Source organism: Dermacentor variabilis, chromosome 7 (assembly GCF_050947875.1).
Source record: "Dermacentor variabilis isolate Ectoservices chromosome 7, ASM5094787v1, whole genome shotgun sequence".
NCBI classification, from domain to species: Eukaryota; Metazoa; Arthropoda; class Arachnida; order Ixodida; family Ixodidae; genus Dermacentor; species Dermacentor variabilis.
Window position 1 is genome coordinate 155761938 of NC_134574.1, and position 17548 is coordinate 155779485.

The 17548-nt window shown below is 45.5% G+C and overlaps 3 protein-coding genes across 3 annotated transcripts in view; 2 read left to right on the forward strand and 1 right to left on the reverse strand.

Moving 5' to 3' along the window:
- Positions 1 to 145: 145 nt before the first annotated feature.
- Positions 146 to 9835, reverse strand: Aven (Apoptosis and caspase activation inhibitor). Its single transcript, XM_075699813.1, has 6 exons — positions 9556 to 9835; positions 9329 to 9467; positions 7056 to 7216; positions 4386 to 4701; positions 2272 to 2358; positions 146 to 249 (listed from the first exon to the last, which is right to left on the reverse strand). Exons 1-6 carry the CDS (start codon positions 9727 to 9729, stop codon positions 191 to 193), a joined length of 936 nt encoding a protein of 311 aa, XP_075555928.1. The 5' UTR covers positions 9730 to 9835; the 3' UTR covers positions 146 to 190.
- A 157-nt stretch (positions 9836 to 9992) lies between these two features.
- Positions 9993 to 12576, forward strand: smid (nuclear valosin-containing protein-like smid). The gene has a single exon (XM_075699811.1). The coding sequence runs from the start codon at positions 10172 to 10174 to the stop codon at positions 12374 to 12376; it is 2205 nt and encodes a 734-aa protein (XP_075555926.1). The 5' UTR covers positions 9993 to 10171; the 3' UTR covers positions 12377 to 12576.
- Positions 12577 to 14970: 2394 nt separating this feature from the next.
- LOC142588248 (methionine synthase-like) overlaps positions 14971 to 17548 on the forward strand; it is a 59657-nt gene continuing 57079 nt past the window's right edge. The window contains exons 1-2 of the mRNA XM_075699814.1: positions 14971 to 15719; positions 16886 to 17115. Coding sequence (XP_075555929.1) covers positions 15692 to 15719; positions 16886 to 17115 — 258 coding nt within the window. The 5' untranslated portion in view covers positions 14971 to 15691. The remainder of the gene's footprint in view (positions 15720 to 16885; positions 17116 to 17548) is intronic.

Here is a 17548-nt window from a genome sequence, read left to right on the forward strand (position 1 = left end):
GCTGACAGAGAGCCAGAGAAAAAGTTGCCGTCCTGTCTTCTGTATTTTCCATTTGTGCTTTCCGACATAAATGGACTTCTACACTGCTCAGATAGACATTGACAGCAGTGAACTTTGCATTGTGATGAAAGCCAAGCATGAGAGATTTCAGTTTCAAAATAATGTGCTTTATATAAATATGTTCCACGCGTTAGTCTTGCAAAACACTGTCTAACCAGTCTTCTAGGTCTACTGTTGGCTTCTGAGGTTCTGCAAAAGAAGAAAGGGATTGACAAAAGCATGAGACAGTAAAGTTTAGTAAAACACTTGCCACGTGATTCTTGTAGCCTTCAGCACTGACAAGCACTCGAACGTAGCAATGTACGAAGTGCACCTTGGGCTCAACTTTCACTTTTCCGTTAAACTACCATCAGCATAAATTGAAACGAAAACAAAAAAGAACTGTTCAGAATGTCTGTTACGTATAATTACATGATGGTGTGATTTGCAATCCCCATGTAGCCAGATTATAAGCATAGTGCAGCACCAAATGTACATTCCAAAGCCTCGGTTGAGTCGTGGTTACAAATGCAGACAAACTTCGAAATGCCAACGATGCATCCTAGTATAATTAAAAATACATTTGAATGTACAGTGATACAGTAGTGTATGGGGGAATGCATAAATGATATCGATAAACAACTGCTTAAAGAATTCGAATGAAACTTGTTGCACATAAGAGAGAAAGCCGAGTTCTACCAACTACAGGAACAGTGTTTTGATTTAGAGCCTCTAATATTTCATCAAAATTGGCAAATATTGGCAACTAACAAGACAAATTGAAGCATAAAGTTGTACAAGCCCGTAACTCTGAAACAAAAAATGGATATTGCAGGCCTGTAGCCTGCATGTGTTGGAGCAGAGCTGTACAACATGTGGCCCGCAAGCACAAATTTATCAATCAATCGATCAATCACTCAATCAATCAATCAATCGCTTCCAAATCAATCAAACAGCCCATGTCCAAGCTTGGGCTACTTGTACGGTGCAGCTACAGCTGCGCTGACCTGTAAAGTTCACTGGCGCTAAAAAGCGCGCAGGGAGAGTATCCCCTCCTTCGGTTTTACAGGAACCTAAGCAAACATGGAGACGTAAGGCTAACGATGCCTTGAAACTGGCATCTACCGTTAGGTGTGCCCTCCTTGCACAGGAATTTTTTTTTATGCCCCTAAACGAGAGGCACCTTCGATTTTCGAATACCGATGCGGCATTGCAAGACTTTAACTGAACAAGTAATTTAGCACAATAAACACCACAGACACAAGAAAGTTGAACAATGACAAGCGCTTGTCTTTGTCCACCTTTCTTGGGCGTGTAGCTTTTGTTGTGCTAAATTACTTGTTCAGTTATGGAAAACCAACTAGTCCAACAATCAATTCATCTAGATTACAAGACTTAAGGAGGACAACAATGAGTGACACCAGATTGGCTTCCCACAAGCAAAAGATGCAGTGCTTCTTAAGTGCAGCCTGTGTGGCTCACAGAGTTCGTTCTGGCACTTGCAGATTTTCAGCTGTGTAGCCCTGTGTTTGAACATCCAAATCGAACAAAATAGATGCACAAGTTTACGATTTCTGGAAAATTGTCACAATGTTTACGAAGCTTTCGCAAAAGCACTACTTGTAAGTTAGTGGCATATTACAAAATGTTGTACAACACATCATTTTTGTCCAATTTAGAACTCTCTCGATATGCATAATTTACAATACTGTGATATCGTTTATTTTTCCACTGTTGTATTACCGAGCTGAAAACTTTATACTTGTTTTCTGACACTTAAAATAATAACTGACGGCCTAAATAAAAGAAAGCTGCTGCCTACACTCAGTAAATTTCATTGTTTTCTTTCAGATGCATCAAACCCCATCAAATTCAGTGCAGTAGGTGCCAACAAAAATGATTTCTGTATTCCCATGTATTTAGATAGGAGTGCTGCCCTCTGCGAGTCCGCTGGTGCTGATGTCGCATCAGATGTGCCATATTCTAAGATATGTGGCGCCACTCCGATTTCCACATTGTCGTCGCTTTTTCTTGCTCACAAAAGCTCTGCTCTCGCTGCGAATAATCAATTTGTCGTTATTGAAAGCCTAATCTTTCAATCTAGTTTAACTTAATATATTTCTCATTTAATGCAGCGGTATATTCAAGAAGCAATAAATGTTTTGCACAAGTAGCTAAAAAAAAAGGAGGACATGAAGTAACAAAGAGAACTTGGCTGTGAACAAGTCTTACGAGGTGCCGGCTTGACTGGCTCTTCCGCGGCTTTAAGTTGAGGTTCAACAATGGTTGTGGCCATCTCTTCAACTGCAGGTAACACGTCTGAGAAAAGTATGAAAGCAAAAAAAAAGGGAGTCCCCAATTCAGAACTTGCGAGTGTTTAGCATCTTTGAGATTGCAAGGGGATGCTCCCTTGCCTGTGCTAAGCATATGACAGCCAAGCACATGATTACCTTTGCATAATTTTTTTATTCAGCTCCTTACACAAATGTTACCGTCACCTCATGCCATTTCTGTTTACTACACCAGGCCTATGCCACGCTTTTTTTAACAAAAGCTTTGAGCAATCATATAAACAATGCATTAGACATTAGGAGCTGACTTCTTTGGCTGTATGTGTAATCCATGCCAGTGGGCACCAGAAGTCATGGAATAATCATTAATAAGATACTTAATGAACTAATAGATGCAATTAATTTTATTTGATGGCTGTAGCAAACATGTTGCAATTGTGAAATCGAAGCCACAGAGTGCTTGAAGCATGGCTACTTAGTAAGAATTCAAGGGCTTTTAGCACCATTTGGGAGACATGTTGCCCCAAACTCTGTCAGGGGATACGTACACTGATGTTCCATGCAGTCCTGTCCTGCAGTGCATGCAGAAGGCCTTGCAGGAAGATTACATGCAAGGCACCAGTGTACTCGTGTCGCATTTCAAGGACAATTTACCTCTTGAAGCACCAATTTGGCCCAACTCTTCATCTCTATGCCATACAAGCAAAATTGAATATACCCAGAAGCCCTTTCTTTTTCTCACTTAAACAGGCACTGAAAAACTTTTAGAACACAGCAAAAAAAAAAAAAAAAAAAACCCCGCTCTTCTACAAACATGCAAGCCAAATGTCATTTTGCTGCATGCAGCATGGCACCTACAAATATTGTTTCTTATGTAGTTTGCTGTGTCTTGCAGCTTTCCAGACCTCCACATCTTTTCCTGCCTTATGCAATGTTTTCAATGATGTAGGATGAAGCGCAATGGCCCCTATATGCCAGCCACTGGGCATGTGCATGCATGCATGCCTTCCCAGAGTTTCATGGAAATGGGGAACTAATGAGGCGTTAATGTGTCTCGCCCGTCCTGTCGCCGCTCCTTTGTTACCCTCGGGCAGCTTTGTCAGTAGCCCACGTCAAACGATTATCATGAGCACACCGCAGAAAGAAAAGAAAGAGGTCATAGGCAAAGCACTGCTATCGGCAAAACTGTAGTTAAAAGGAAACATTGCGCTCTTTATCTATCTGTTCTTATCAGGCCCCTTTCAAAAGTTTATCGGAGACTGTATTTTATGAAAGGCAAGGCAGTTCTTCCTCAGTGTTGCTCAGTTAAAAAAAAAAAAGAAAGTGCTTTAGGGTACTTTTGACTTTCTAACTTGCTAAATAAAGATTGTGCTCGTAGTTCTCATGCTTTGAACATAACACCTTTTTTTTGCTCATACTAACACATTCAAATACAGGTTTTTCCCCACGTATAATAGAACAGTGGCATTTGATGTCCAGTACTACAATCTGTTCCTTGGAAAACAAAAAAGTTTTGATACCTTTCAAATATGTGATTTGCATTACCTGTATTATCTTTTCTCTGATTGTAATCACTTGCTTATGTCAACTGCTTCAATTATTCGCTTGTGTTGGCCCAATTGTTTGCTTACTAACATACACTTTTTCATACTCCTGCCATTGCCCAATGATGGGGCAGTAGTATAAATATAAAAAAATAATAAAATTGTAACGGAACCAAACTACCGGTCAGCCAGGCTCATCGCCAGCGATCAAATATAACTAAGAAGAAGCATCAGTCAGCCAGGCGAATCGCCAGTATTTACGCACAGTGACAGTTCTGGCTGCTTGTAGGGTTAAACCTTCACAACGAGTTGAAGCTCGCACGTGTTCCATACCCTGTAAATAAACGCCTTAGAATAGATGGAGATGTGGGGTATGACTCCATCAACGTTGGCGACGCGCTTGGTTGACCATCAGTTTTTCTTTGTTGCATATATTTAAATGCAAAAATTAACAAAAAACTAATATAAAATACATAATTAATAAAAACTTTGGCAATATACTATAGCAGACCTTTCTCATTTTGTTCATCTGTGAGTGAAAGCAAAAACTGCAGGTTTCTGTCATCCTCTCCCCTCTTGTCTTTCTGCGAGTCGTCCAACCGAGGCGACTTGAGAGAAAGGTTGAGCAACTCCTCCAAATCATCGTCTTCTTTGGTTGGCTTGGGCTTTGGCTTGGCTGCTGCAATTATGGCTGCTTGTAAAGAGTTTTTCAAGGACTCCCCAACATCCGGCATTGTCTTGGCCTGTCGCTTTCCAGTCCGAAGGAATGCCTCGTACTTTTCTTTGCAGGCAGCTGCCTCGTCTTTGAACTCCTGTATAACGCTAGCCTGAGGAAAAAGAAATGAGCAAAACTTTTATTCCAGTGCAAGTGTGTTCCTCGACTTACGACACCTCATGCACGAATGCGCAGGATTGAGGACAATGCAGGACTTAAAGGACAATGCAGGAAGCTTAAAGCAGTCAAGTCCTTCAAGGACTGGGTTTAACCATGGGTTAACATTTTTCTGAAGAGACACTTATAGCTGTTGTGATCTTGCAACATACCAAATCTGAGCTCGTAGATAGAAACGAGACTTAAGTGAGAGAGATCCCAATTTTGACACTGTGTTTGTGCTCATTCAGCAGAAATGTGTCAGCATGTCGCTATGTCCGACTCGGAACACAATGCTTTGCACATGGTGCTTTCAACAAGGGTGAACACTTCAAGACACTCGTGTGACTGCCTTCATTTAGGTGTATGAATGAATGAATTCTTTTTTATTAAAAAAGGGGAGGACTGGAGGTCGCTGGTGGGGGAGGAGGGACATACGAAGCAGACGTAGACAAACACTAAATCACGCGAGCCAGGCTGCTAGCAACGCCGAAGCGGGCTAACTTTACTAGTTGATTGGGGTTTTCGAGAATGTCGTTCTGTAAAGCTTCAACACGGCAATGTAGAAAAATATTGCTGCCGTATCGATAATTATTGAATGAGGGACTGTAAAATGAGATGTTGCAAGTTGGCTTCGCACATGGAGTGGCAGAAGGTGCATGTTCGGGGGGCGTAGGCGTCAATGCCCTTCTTTCGGTCGGCCAATGTCTGCCATTTGCGAATTACGTCGGGGGTACTGGCTGTGTTGGCAAGTACTTTATTTATTAATATTTCCTGGGATCGGCTGAGGCCGAGGTCCTTTTCAACATGTGAGGAGGCATGAAATGTTCGAGTCTCTCCCTGTTGGTGTACTTGAAGCGGTGCATTCGTGCCATTTTGAAGTGACAGTTCGGCAGTAAATGCGCATAGGGATGGTCACCATGATCGGGAGACCTGTGTAAGAGAGGTTGGAGACAATAAGGTAGATCTGATTGTGAGGTGGCAGGACCATGGCGCCACCTCGTTACCTCCCCCCTGGGCCCCCACGTGTCGCATCCAGGGGACCTTAACGTCAACACCATTATTCTGCTTGTGCTGTAGAATCTGACAGATGCGTAGAGCAGTAACATGTTCCACACTGGGGTCCTCAATGTCTTTTAATGCCTCAAATGAGTCGGTGTAGATAGTGGATGGCACTGCATTGTCTTGTAAGGCGGTCCAGATGGCCAAAAGTTCTGCCTGTGAAGGTGTCACGTAGTGTAGTGTACAAATGAAGCGCCCGGCCTCACCGGTCGAGGGTTTGTACCAGGCCAGACCCATGCGGTTGCCATTGGGTGCGGTGTCAGTATATATTGCATTGGCGTTGTACTGGTTGTGTCGGTGAGAGAGGCGCTGTCTGGGCCGTAGTGGCCCCTGTTGCGAGTGGCATAGACACCTTGGAAGGGTGAAGGGTAGGTAAAGCAAGGGTAGTGTCCCTGCCTGCAGTTTTCGCCGGCGAAGTTGCCATATCTGCAATACTGACCGTTCTACAGTCTGCCATAAGATGCGAGACGGTTCACCTGCCAAGTCCAAGCTTGTTCAGTGTGAAAACATGCGAATATACAGGCAGTGTATTGTGCTAGATGCCCGTGTCATTTTTCTTTAGCCAGAATGCAAATGGTGTGAGAGTAATTTTGGATGTTCTTACCTAGCATACGAGTTCTTCTAACTGCAATTCAAATGTTTTTCTTTAGGCAGAAAAACTGAGGCTATAACACAGACGTTCGCTCTAGTAAGCACAATGTGTCGGTGATTAAAAAGTTTCAGTTGCCTTCGCTAGACTGTGTGCAAATTTAGTATTTTCTTTTCTCCTATAGGAATGTTTCATGGACCAGGATAAACTTTTCTTCAACTGCAAAGCTTTAGTTCGGAGAAACCTGCATAGGTTTCCTTTATAGCTTTGTGCTACAAGTTAGGTGGATGACACATTTCCCTTTGATGAAACATTTCAGTTGATAGTATTCAGGATTTGTATTTTCCTTTTCAGTGTTTTTTTGTGCCTGTGCTTTTCATGCCTGCATTTAGAATAATCAATTCTCACCAACTTGCTCAAGCGTCTGTTGTATTCAACACAATGCTTTAGCTTGAAAGAGATAAACATGTCAGATTGGCACGTCACAGAGGGCAGGAGTATGTCTAACCAGGAAGTGGTGCATTATCGTTTAGGACCTCATTTACAGACAAGGGAAATGTATTTGCGTAAACCCACTAGAACAATTTCTCAAGGACTGTACAGGCCATGAATAACAAAACACAACCAGTGGTATGTAGCAAGTTCATAGAACTTCTCACCGGGAAAATGTCCTCTGGTAGGCCAAGCCTCTCGTGCAGGGGAATTGTTTGCAGCGCCTCAACGATTGTGTCGCAGTCGATGGAGAGAAACTCGCTGAGCTCGGCTGGTTCATCTTGCCAGTCCTGCTGCTCCTTGAAGCGAAAGTGTGCGCTCGCTCCAGCTGTAAAATAAAATGACTGTAGTTCACGCATTTCCTCAGTGAGTTCTTTTCATTAGAGGTCTTGTGTGCAATATGTTCTGTAGCTGCATGCCATATTGTTCTGATGAACAGGAACAGAACAATATATTTTCTTTCTGTTCTCTGTGCAACATGTTCTTGTTTAGTTTAATTACAGCTGATATTTGCTACAGTGCAACTTCTTTTGTTAAATATCTGTAAGTTTCCTTATGTGACTGTAACGATGGTACACCAGAAAAAGACAGCTTGCTTGGTTGCCTATAAGTGTTCTGCCAGCCCCATCATATTCACACACACACCATGGATTGTGCACTTTTATTTTCGCTGCTTTCTAATACTGGTGGTCATATTTGCCTTCTCAATCTACCAACAGAGAGCGCTACATGCCTTCCTAGCTTTTTCTGTAGGCTTTAAGTATATCCCCATTGACTGACGTTTTCTAACCTTCACTGTCGCTGTGTTGTAGCCCTTCCTATGGGGTGTAAGTATAAAGAAACAAGCAAGCAAAACATACATGTCTAAATTAGGAAAGCACTGGCTACCAAACTATATGCCGTTGGTAAAATCCCACAGTGCTTCAAAAAGTGCAAGGAATGCAATGAAGTGCCAGCAAAGGCTCCTGTCCTTGCTGCCGTATGCACGAGCACTTAATAAGCACAGATGCACGATGCCTCGATTAACTTTCTCACTTAGCTGGTCAAATGCTTCGCTGTAGGTTTACTGTACAAATGCAAAAAAGGAAAGGAGAGCCCATATTGTACATTGCTGAATATAATCAGACCCTGAATCTAAAAGCAGACAGTTGCAATTTTCCAAATAACAAAACAGTCTCTTCGCATGAAACAGATGTAAGGTTGCTGGAAAGGTGATCTAATATTCTACACTGTTATTTAATGTACAATTAATGGACGTAAAGAGTGGGAGCAAGCCACATGAAGTATAGAGGTGAAATGACAATTATTCACAGAAAACTCGCAAGCAGTTAGTGTAATGTCGCTAGTACATGGAAGGGAGACATTAAGCTCTGTTGTTGTTCTGTCTCTATAGCCACATTCGCCAACATTCTCAAGGTGATTGCGGGATCACCAAATTATTTTCTACAACACCCACCTAGGAACAGGTCTAAACTACCTTCCCGTTCTCTTCGGTTGTTCTATTACTGGCACCACTCTCCGGAGAAGGGCAGGATTAATAAACCAACAGACGGGAGAACAGCTGTCATCGTAGCTCAATTGGTACAGCATCGCATAGGTGATGTGGAAGATGTGAGTGCAGCTCCCAATGGTGGCAAGCTGTCTTTCATTTGCCTTTACCTAATCATTTCTAGATTCCAATTAAAAACAACAGGTAATTAACTTCCCCTAAGTTTTCCTTGATGTCACTGTCCCAATGCCTTGCGCGTTGCGTCTAACCAAAAAATCAAGCCCCCCCCCCCCCCCTCGGGTTCCCCTTTTCCTCTCTTGTTCAATGAATAAGAGAGCAGTAATCGTGTTGCCATAAAGGCTAAACAGTTGCTTGATTTTTGTGAGAATTGTGAGGTTTAACATCCCGAAACTCCACAGTGGGTTATGAGGGACTTCATGGTTTAAAGGCTTAGGCTAATTATGACAGCTTTCTGCGAACAGCCCTCATGAGTTTACCAACAGACTATACTGCCCCACTTTCGTATTTCCCGATGACCCTCTGTACCTCGCTTCGACAACACGAGATAAGTACAGAATGGAGGCAGTTGCCTTATATGCGAGCAGAATTGAGGCTGGTGTAAAAGGGCACTACTGATGACGTTCGCTTCAGACGGGGAAGGAACGTTTAACGGTGAGGGGCACAGTGGCACGACTGATGGATCGTGCCGACACGGAGAGCGCCTCGTTCAGGCAAGCCCAGTTAGAAAGTGTTATCAACAGTTTCCGGTTGTGTTAGCTCTCAGCACAGTGCACCGAATTTACCGGCTACTGCGACAGTGACCAGGAAACATGATATGGAGCTCGTGGCAGACAGGGTTTGAAAGCACGCTTACATCTCAACGCTCACTCGATCAAACATGCCAACCATTATTATTATTTTTTTTCGCAATAATAACTCTCGTCCACTCGCCTGATGCGCTCAGCAAGAGTTCAAAGTCCTCGCCGCGCTTCCTGTTGTACTCGGTTTCAACTTCTACGGGCTCGTCGTAGCGACTCCAATTGCTGGTGAGTCCCCGTTTCCTAAACTGGGGGTCGCACGTGGGTTCTATCTGCAATGCGATATACGACAACGAGAACAGGCCTTTAGAGTTTGATCTCTTGATTGTATACGAACGACAGACTAGTGTTTATTTTTACCGGTGTAGGAGCCGTAGTCGCTACGGATGGGCTTTTGCTCTCCGTTGGGTTGGACGGAGCATCTCCATCGGATTTAGGTTCCGTTTCCTCCGTTGACTGTTTCGTTTCAGCGTCCAGAGGCTTCCACTTCTGCCTTTTAGCTTCTTTTCTCTTCTCTTTTCCTTTCGGAGCCATCGCGATTTCTAGTTTTACCAGCTGTTGTTGACAATCTTCACTCCGTTGTGTCTGCGATCTCGTCGTCAGCTACATTTTATAAGCGCTGCCATCTTTTGAATTCGAAACGAACGCTGTACTATATCAGCCTGTGAATTTTTCTATAAAAGTAAAACAAAATAGCTAAATTTTGTAAAAATTTAATATAACTGTTTTTTAAATAATTTGTAAAACTTAAAATTCCGAGTCATAATTTAGTAAAATTTGTTCTTTGAACAGCAGAATACTGGTTGAAGACCTAGCAACAATGAAATCAAGATGGCAGCGTCCGTGGGTGCGCGTTGTTTACACGTTGTTTCAGAGCGTGTCAGCAGCGGTGTTTAATTAACTTGCTTCCAGCTCAACGTCTACACCGTTTATGACCACGCATGCGTAAAAGTTATAGCTTAGCTGGCGTATAAGCATGAGCGAGCCGCCAGCAAAGCGCAAGCGGTATTCTTTCGGCGGCGACCCGCGACTCTTGCCTCGCGTCAAGCAACTTCTGAGCGAGAACGACGATCTGGACGATGCCGAAGATATTGTAGCGACGCTGCAGCGACGACATCCGGAGTACAGACGCAAGAAGAGGAACGCTCTGCTCTACTCTGTGACAAAGGCGTTGGAGATCATAGTGCAGGACGACCCGCAGCCGGCTACGGATACAGTGGGTGAAGACGATCTCGACGGCAGTAGCGTTACAGACGAAGACGTGGTGCCGTATCCCGACCAGAACACGATGAACAAGTCCATAAACGATCTGTACAAGACGCCCGACCCCAAGCAGGTGCCGAAAGACAAAGGCGCCGGTTCGGAGAAAGCGCGCCGGACGCCTAAGAAGCCCAAGTCCAACGACGTGGACGCGGCCATCCAAGACAACCTCAAGAAACGCATGGCCAAGGAGAAAGAAATTGCGCTGATAAATCCTACGGCGCGGTTCGCAGACTTGGGTGGGATGGAAGGCCCGTTGGAAGAGGTGTGCAACATGCTTATGCACTTGAAGCACCCGGAAGTGTACAAGAAGTTGGGCGTTGTGCCGCCCCGAGGGTTTCTGCTGCACGGACCCCCCGGCTGCGGGAAGACGCTGCTGGCGCACGCCATCGCGGGTGAGTTGGAGCTTCCCATGATTCGCGTGGCGGCGCCCGAGATTGTGGCCGGGGTCTCCGGCGAGTCCGAGGAGCGCATACGCGAGCTGTTCGACAAGGCCGTCAACAGCGCCCCGTGCGTCTTCTTCATCGACGAGATCGATGCCGTGACGCCCAAGCGCGAGACCGCGCAGCGGGAGATGGAGCGACGCATCGTCGCTCAACTCCTGTCCAGCCTCGATGACCTGTCGCAGCGTGAACTGCCCGCCGAGGTGCTCGTCATTGGAGCCACCAACCGTCCCGACGCCCTGGACCCCGCCCTGCGGAGAGCCGGGCGGTTCGACCGCGAGGTATGCCTCGGCATTCCCGACGAAGCTGCCCGCGAAAGGATCCTCACCGTCCTCTGCCGGAAGCTGACCCTTGGGGCCGACGTGAAGCTGAACGTCGTCGCCCACAGGACGCCCGGATACGTCGGCGCAGACCTGATGGCCCTGACGCGGGAGGCCACGATGTCCGCGATCAACCGAATTTTTCGCGGAATCGAAGAAGGCGTCAAGGCGACCGGCGACGGTCCGCGGTACCGTCTGGACATCGCCGTCTCCCTGCTCAAGGAGGTTCCTCCTTTGAACGACGAGCAGCTCAAAAACCTCTGCGTCGACGTTGCGGACTTCGAGGGCGCCCTGAAGCTGGTCCAGCCCTCGGCAAAGCGCGAGGGCTTCGCGACCGTGCCGGACGTCACGTGGGACGACGTGGGCGCCCTCGCTTCCATCCGGGAAGCGCTTCAGGTCGCCATCTTGGCTCCCGTGCGACACCGCGACAAGTACGAGGCCCTGGGTCTCGTCACCCCGTCGGGAATCTTGCTGCACGGACCTCCCGGCTGCGGCAAGACCCTCCTGGCCAAGGCTATCGCCAACGAGTCCGGCATCAACTTCATCTCGGTCAAGGGTCCCGAGTTGCTCAACATGTACGTGGGCGAAAGCGAGCGCGCCGTGCGGCAGTGTTTCCAGAGGGCGCGCAACTCGGCCCCCTGCGTCATCTTCTTCGACGAGCTGGACGCTCTGTGCCCTCGACGTTCCGATTCGGCGGACGGGGGCTCCGCGTCGCGAGTGGTCAACCAGCTTCTGACCGAGATGGACGGCCTGGAACCGAGGAAGCAGGTGTTCGTGCTGGCCGCGACCAACAGACCGGACATCATCGACCCGGCCATGTTGCGGCCCGGTCGTCTGGACGAAGTGCTCTACGTAGGTCTGCCTAGCTCCCAGGAGCGCGTGGAGATTCTGAAGACGCTGACGAGAAATGGAACGAGGCCGCTTCTCGAGGAGACCGTGTCTCTGGAAGAAATCGGCAAGGACGAGAGGTGTGAGGGCTTCTCCGGCGCCGACTTGGCCGCGCTCGTGCGTCAGGCGTCGGTGATTGCGTTGACCAAGTACCTGAAGGACGGGGCTGAAGGGCGGATTCTGATTGGCTCCCAGCACTTCGACGCGGCTTTTGGAAAGGTGTCGGCTTCGAACAAGGGACGCAGGACTATTAAGAAAGTGGAAGGATGAACGTGATGCATTAGATATGTGTTGTGTGCACACACAAACTTCAGTTTTTTGTTTGTTCTTAATTTTAACACACGACCCAAATCGTCACTGTTGCTTCGCTCATTCGTCAATGACGGTGCTGCTCATTGAAACCTTACCATATTTTTGTTTGTTTTCTTTGACTGGGGGAATAAATATTTGTACATGCACTTTGAAACCTATTTACATCTGTCTTGGCCCAATGTCTTTTGTGCGATGAAATAATGATTAACATGTTACTAACAGTGCTACTCGATCAACTTCGGCCTCGCTTAAGGTGGGGTTGTTGTTAATCTGTGCAGATGGTTGATTAATCGGTGCCACTTATTACACATATTGATGCATTAATTGCACTAGGAAAAATCGAGCAGTTGTGACTGTGCGATGCATTCTTTGCAGCAGTGTAAAAGTCTCTCCTATTCTAAAGAAGTTACTTAGGACTATGTTTTCTCACATGAACACAGTAATCACAGGTTCATGATATGGTCTCCCTTTAAAACCTTATAAGCTTTAAAAGTTAACACAAGAAATAATGCTCAACTTCGTTCAATTGTAACTAACTGTGTGTGTTGCTACCTGGTATGCTTGATATAGACCAGTCGATCGCATGAGTTTTGAAAGCATTGTGGTTATTTATTTATTTATTTATTTATTTATTTATTTATTTATTTATACATACATACTGCAGCCTCAATGAGGCTATTGCAGGAGTGGGAGGAACAACAAACATACAAACACTTATAAACAAGCTTGTGTGAATTGGTTCAGTGGTAGTGAACAGATGTCGGCCAGTAATGAATTTCAGACTTCAATTGTTGATGGAAAAAAACTGTATTTAAAGGAATCAGTGCGGGCAAAAAAAGGTTGACATACTTAGAGCATGGTGACTCCTTGTGCATGAGGGTTTGGAAAAAGTCAAATAGTTATCTGGAGAGGAGAGGCAAGGAGAATCGATTAACGTGTGAAGGAATTTTAGGCATTCAAGTTTACAACACTCTGCAAGAGGAGTGAGAACAAGTAGGGGAAGAGAGTTAGACGGCGAAAATTCCTTGTCATATCTCCTACAAACAAAATGCGCTGCCTTTTTTTGCACTGATTCTAGTTTTTTGACGTCATAGTGTCTGTGTGGATTCCATACAATGCAGCCATATTTGAGGATGGGGCAAATGAGGGTTTTATATGTAAGAAGTTTAGTTTCTTGAGGAGCAAGACACAGCAGATGATGTAAGTAACCTAGTCTTTTTAGGGCCTTGTTACAGGTGACATTAATGTGTTTCGACCATGACAAATTGTGTGTTAGTAGGATAACTAAATATTTGAATTCGGAGACCCTATTTAAAGTAGTATTGGTAAAGGCGTAGGCAAAGGAAGAGGATGAGCCTCGTTTAAAGGACATTGAGACAGTTTTGAAAAAGTTTATATTCATTTGCCATGCTTTGGACCAGTTACAGAAGTCAGCAAAATAATTGTTAAGGACAACATGATCAGTAGGAGATTTAATGGTATGATATAAAACGCAGCCATCTGAAACAAGGCATATTCTAACTGAGGTGTGTAGGGGGAGATCATTAATATAAAGCAAGAATAGAGGACCAGCACTGAGCCTTGGGGAACCCCTGATGAAACAGGCATCAAGGGAGAGTTAGTAGAATTGAAACATACATATTGCGAACGCTGGTAAAGAAAGTCCGATATCCAGCCAACCAAAGACGCATTCTTTAGTACAGCGAACAGCTGGTACATAAGTTTAGGGTGCATAATTTAGAGAGGCGTAGAGGTTTTTAAGAAATGCACAAGCGAAACTTGAGTGATTAGCTTTTGAGTAGCACCTTACGGCTGTAGTAAGTTCTTGGAACGTAAAAAATTCGACAGAGACACTTAAGACTGCTTACGTGTGGGAATGCGAAAGCATTATAGTCGCTTTGGTAAAACTTTTTTTTCTTTTTTCTGCGCGTTCCTTGTCCGCGCAAGCTCTCGCCTACGTTTTCACTGCGCCTTGGTAAGGCCAAATGAAAACGCGCCTAGTGAGAGCCGCATTCCGGGCAAGTTGGTAATCCATTACTCAAGTATTATTGCGCAACAACAACAAAAAAGACACGGTCGTAAGAGAAGAAGAACACACACCAAGCGCAAACTGTCTCAACGCGCTCGTTTGCCCACGAGGAGTTCATAACTCGAAGGACCGTTCAGCGGCCTTGAATTTGACATTAATGTTTTTTTTAGTTAATGCGCTAACTTTATACATTCGTGACGTGGCGCCACCTCCTGCCCATTGGCTGCCCCGTCACATGCCCAGTGACGTAAGCACTACGCCACTCGTTTAGTCAGCCAGGTAGTTGTGACGTCATATGTGCAATGACGCACGCACTATGCACGTCTTTAATTCAACCAGAACCGTGGAGCCGTCGAGAAAGCCGGCTCGTCTCGCACCCAGGAGGTCCGGGTTCGATTACCACCCAGACCGAAATTTACCTAGTTTTCTTTTCAGAGGCATTAATTTACTTTCGTTTTCGGGAATCTCTCTGGGAAGCCTGACGTCAATTCGAACATTTCATAATGTGCTTTTACTCTTTGCCGTCGGCCGTTTTCGGTACCATCGTTCGGTCACGCCGCCGACTACAACACCGGATTTTCGCGTAATGGGGCACATAATGCTTTCGCATAAAAACGGGCGCCTTCATTTCTGACTCCTTCCCTCCTTGGAGAGGGACACAAGAGTTTGTCGGAGACACTGACGTAATGGGTTTATTAACGTGTTCTACAACGCTCTAACTGAAGTTGAGGCTATGTATATAACCTACCAGTGTTTCCTTATTCCTAATTAAGCTTTCTGCAGTCCTTTCCAACTTAAGGTTTATTTGCACATAGTTGTAAGGGGGCCGAATTAAAATGCCATTAACGAGTTATAGGCTATCGAATTGTACAAAAACAGTGCCTGGTTCTACGATCCGCTACTGGATCATGAGAACACAACTGCCTCCATTCGCCAAGTTGCCTGTGTCAATTCTATTTTTTTCTTCTTCTTTGTAACCATCCAATCGTGACTCAGCCTGAAGAGAAGGAATGCCGTCGAGTCCCTCTCATTTTCTTTTCATTAGATAAAGCGTCTTTCTCTCACCGTTATCATTGGGTCTCCTTTTCGCTTGAAAGATAAGGAGATAAAAGGAGCGCGAAGCGACGCTGCTGTGTGTTGCCCGCGTTTACTTCTACGAGTAGAGCTGACTGTCGACGCAACTGTCAGGGGAGGCATGGTTTCCGTTCATCACGTTGTGTCCACCCTGGCTTTTCAACCCTAGCATGGACGACGGCGGAGTTTCACTCTCGGGTATGTACGCGGGTACTATCAATTTACCGCATTGGTTCCTATTACGCATGTTTTCACATTTTTCTTGCGCTTCCAAATGTGGTGTTACACGCAACGTTCTCTTATGCCTCTCTATCCGCATCTCGAAAATGCGATGTGGAATACTGATCATAAGCCTAGAAAACAAAGGTTAAAACGTCCCTAAATTGTGCACCAGGACCGCATCGCTGATGACGTCAATGTGACGTCATGAATTTTACTGTTTTTCTTTTTTAATAAAGATGGGGAAATCCTAAATACCCCCCCCCCCCTTTTTTTCTGCGTTAGGAAGGTGCCAAAGGGTTTTACGTTTAATCATGCTAGCAGTGTTGCCTTTATTTAGAAACCAATCGGTTGCCACAAGCAGGCGCGGTCAGCATTCATGACGTCACAGAGGGGTAGTGCGGAAATTTCACCGTCGCGTCACCACCCGTTATGTGTTTTCTTCTTTCTTTCATTTTTTGCTTTACCAGGTCGCAGATCGCGATGAGACTCACTTGTATGGTTTGCCGGCAGTGCAACATACTAATCTAGCCAAAATTAACGCCTGTCTACAGTGCGACAGTATCGGCAATTGGCACAACTGATTATGATACGTATATGTAAGGTAGCAGCGAAACAAAACATCCCTCAAAAGCGAACAAAAAGAAGATGCTCTAAACCGCTACAATTTCATTTTAAAGTTTATTGATAAGCCCATCGACTAACAGCCCATAATGGCGGAATTCCGACGCCTCTGCAAAATGTTCTCTAGCTTTACAGAGGCGTTGAAGTGCCGCCCTTATGGGTTGGTAGAGCGGGCATTTTTTAACGGCAACATACAACCAGCGCAGATGTACTTGCATAATACTACGGTTGATTCGCACGCATGCTGAAAATGGTTGTGCAGACTCCTTAAGTGTTTCACTAAAATGTTTCACGTCGCTTCACACGAAACTGGGAAGTTAGTCGTGTAAACAGCATAAGAAGGCGGCGTTCAACAGACCAAAAATAAAACCTACACACGCCGTCAGCGCGTATCACGTGGTCTACAGACCACCTGGCAGCAGTCGCTGCGGTTGGCTCTTTGGTGTCCTTTGACGTGCCGATTCCCCGCCATGGACTCCTAGACCAAGAAAGCGGATGAGATGTACCACCCTTTTTTGCAGGCGTCCCCTACAATGACGCACTGAGGGCAGCAAGGACGACCATGATCGCGGATACCTTGAGGAAGCGAGTCATGGTCATGGACGGTGCCATGGGCACGATGATTCAGCAGTTCGGCCTCGACGAGGCGGCGTATCGGGGTTCCGAGTTTGCCAACCACGAAAGGTCACTGCAAGGCGACAACGACCTGCTCAACCTGACTAGGCCCGACGTTGTTACGGAGATACACAAGGTAGCGTGCTCAAGATTTACATACACCTCACTCCTGCTGTATGTCGTGATCGTGCATACATTGTTCAGTGCAGGAGGTACACAAAGTGTGACTTTTGTGAATACACAAATCGCTGCATTTCTTACTCTGTCAGAAAAACTATAATATTCATGTCCCATAATCGCATATTATTTATGAGAGCATACAGATCGTCGAACTCATGCGCTCACATATTGAATTATTGGATATTGAGTTATGAAGCATATGGCTTCTTTCGATAAGGTAACGTCTCCAAAGCGCTGCCAAGAAAAGACGGACAGCGAAAGCCCACATGCACATATATACACTGTAAAAAATTTCCGTAATTTTACGGGGGATTTCTGTCATTATACGGAGAACTACAGATAAAAATACGGAAAGTATGTCATATTTCAAAAATACGGCAAAATCTGCC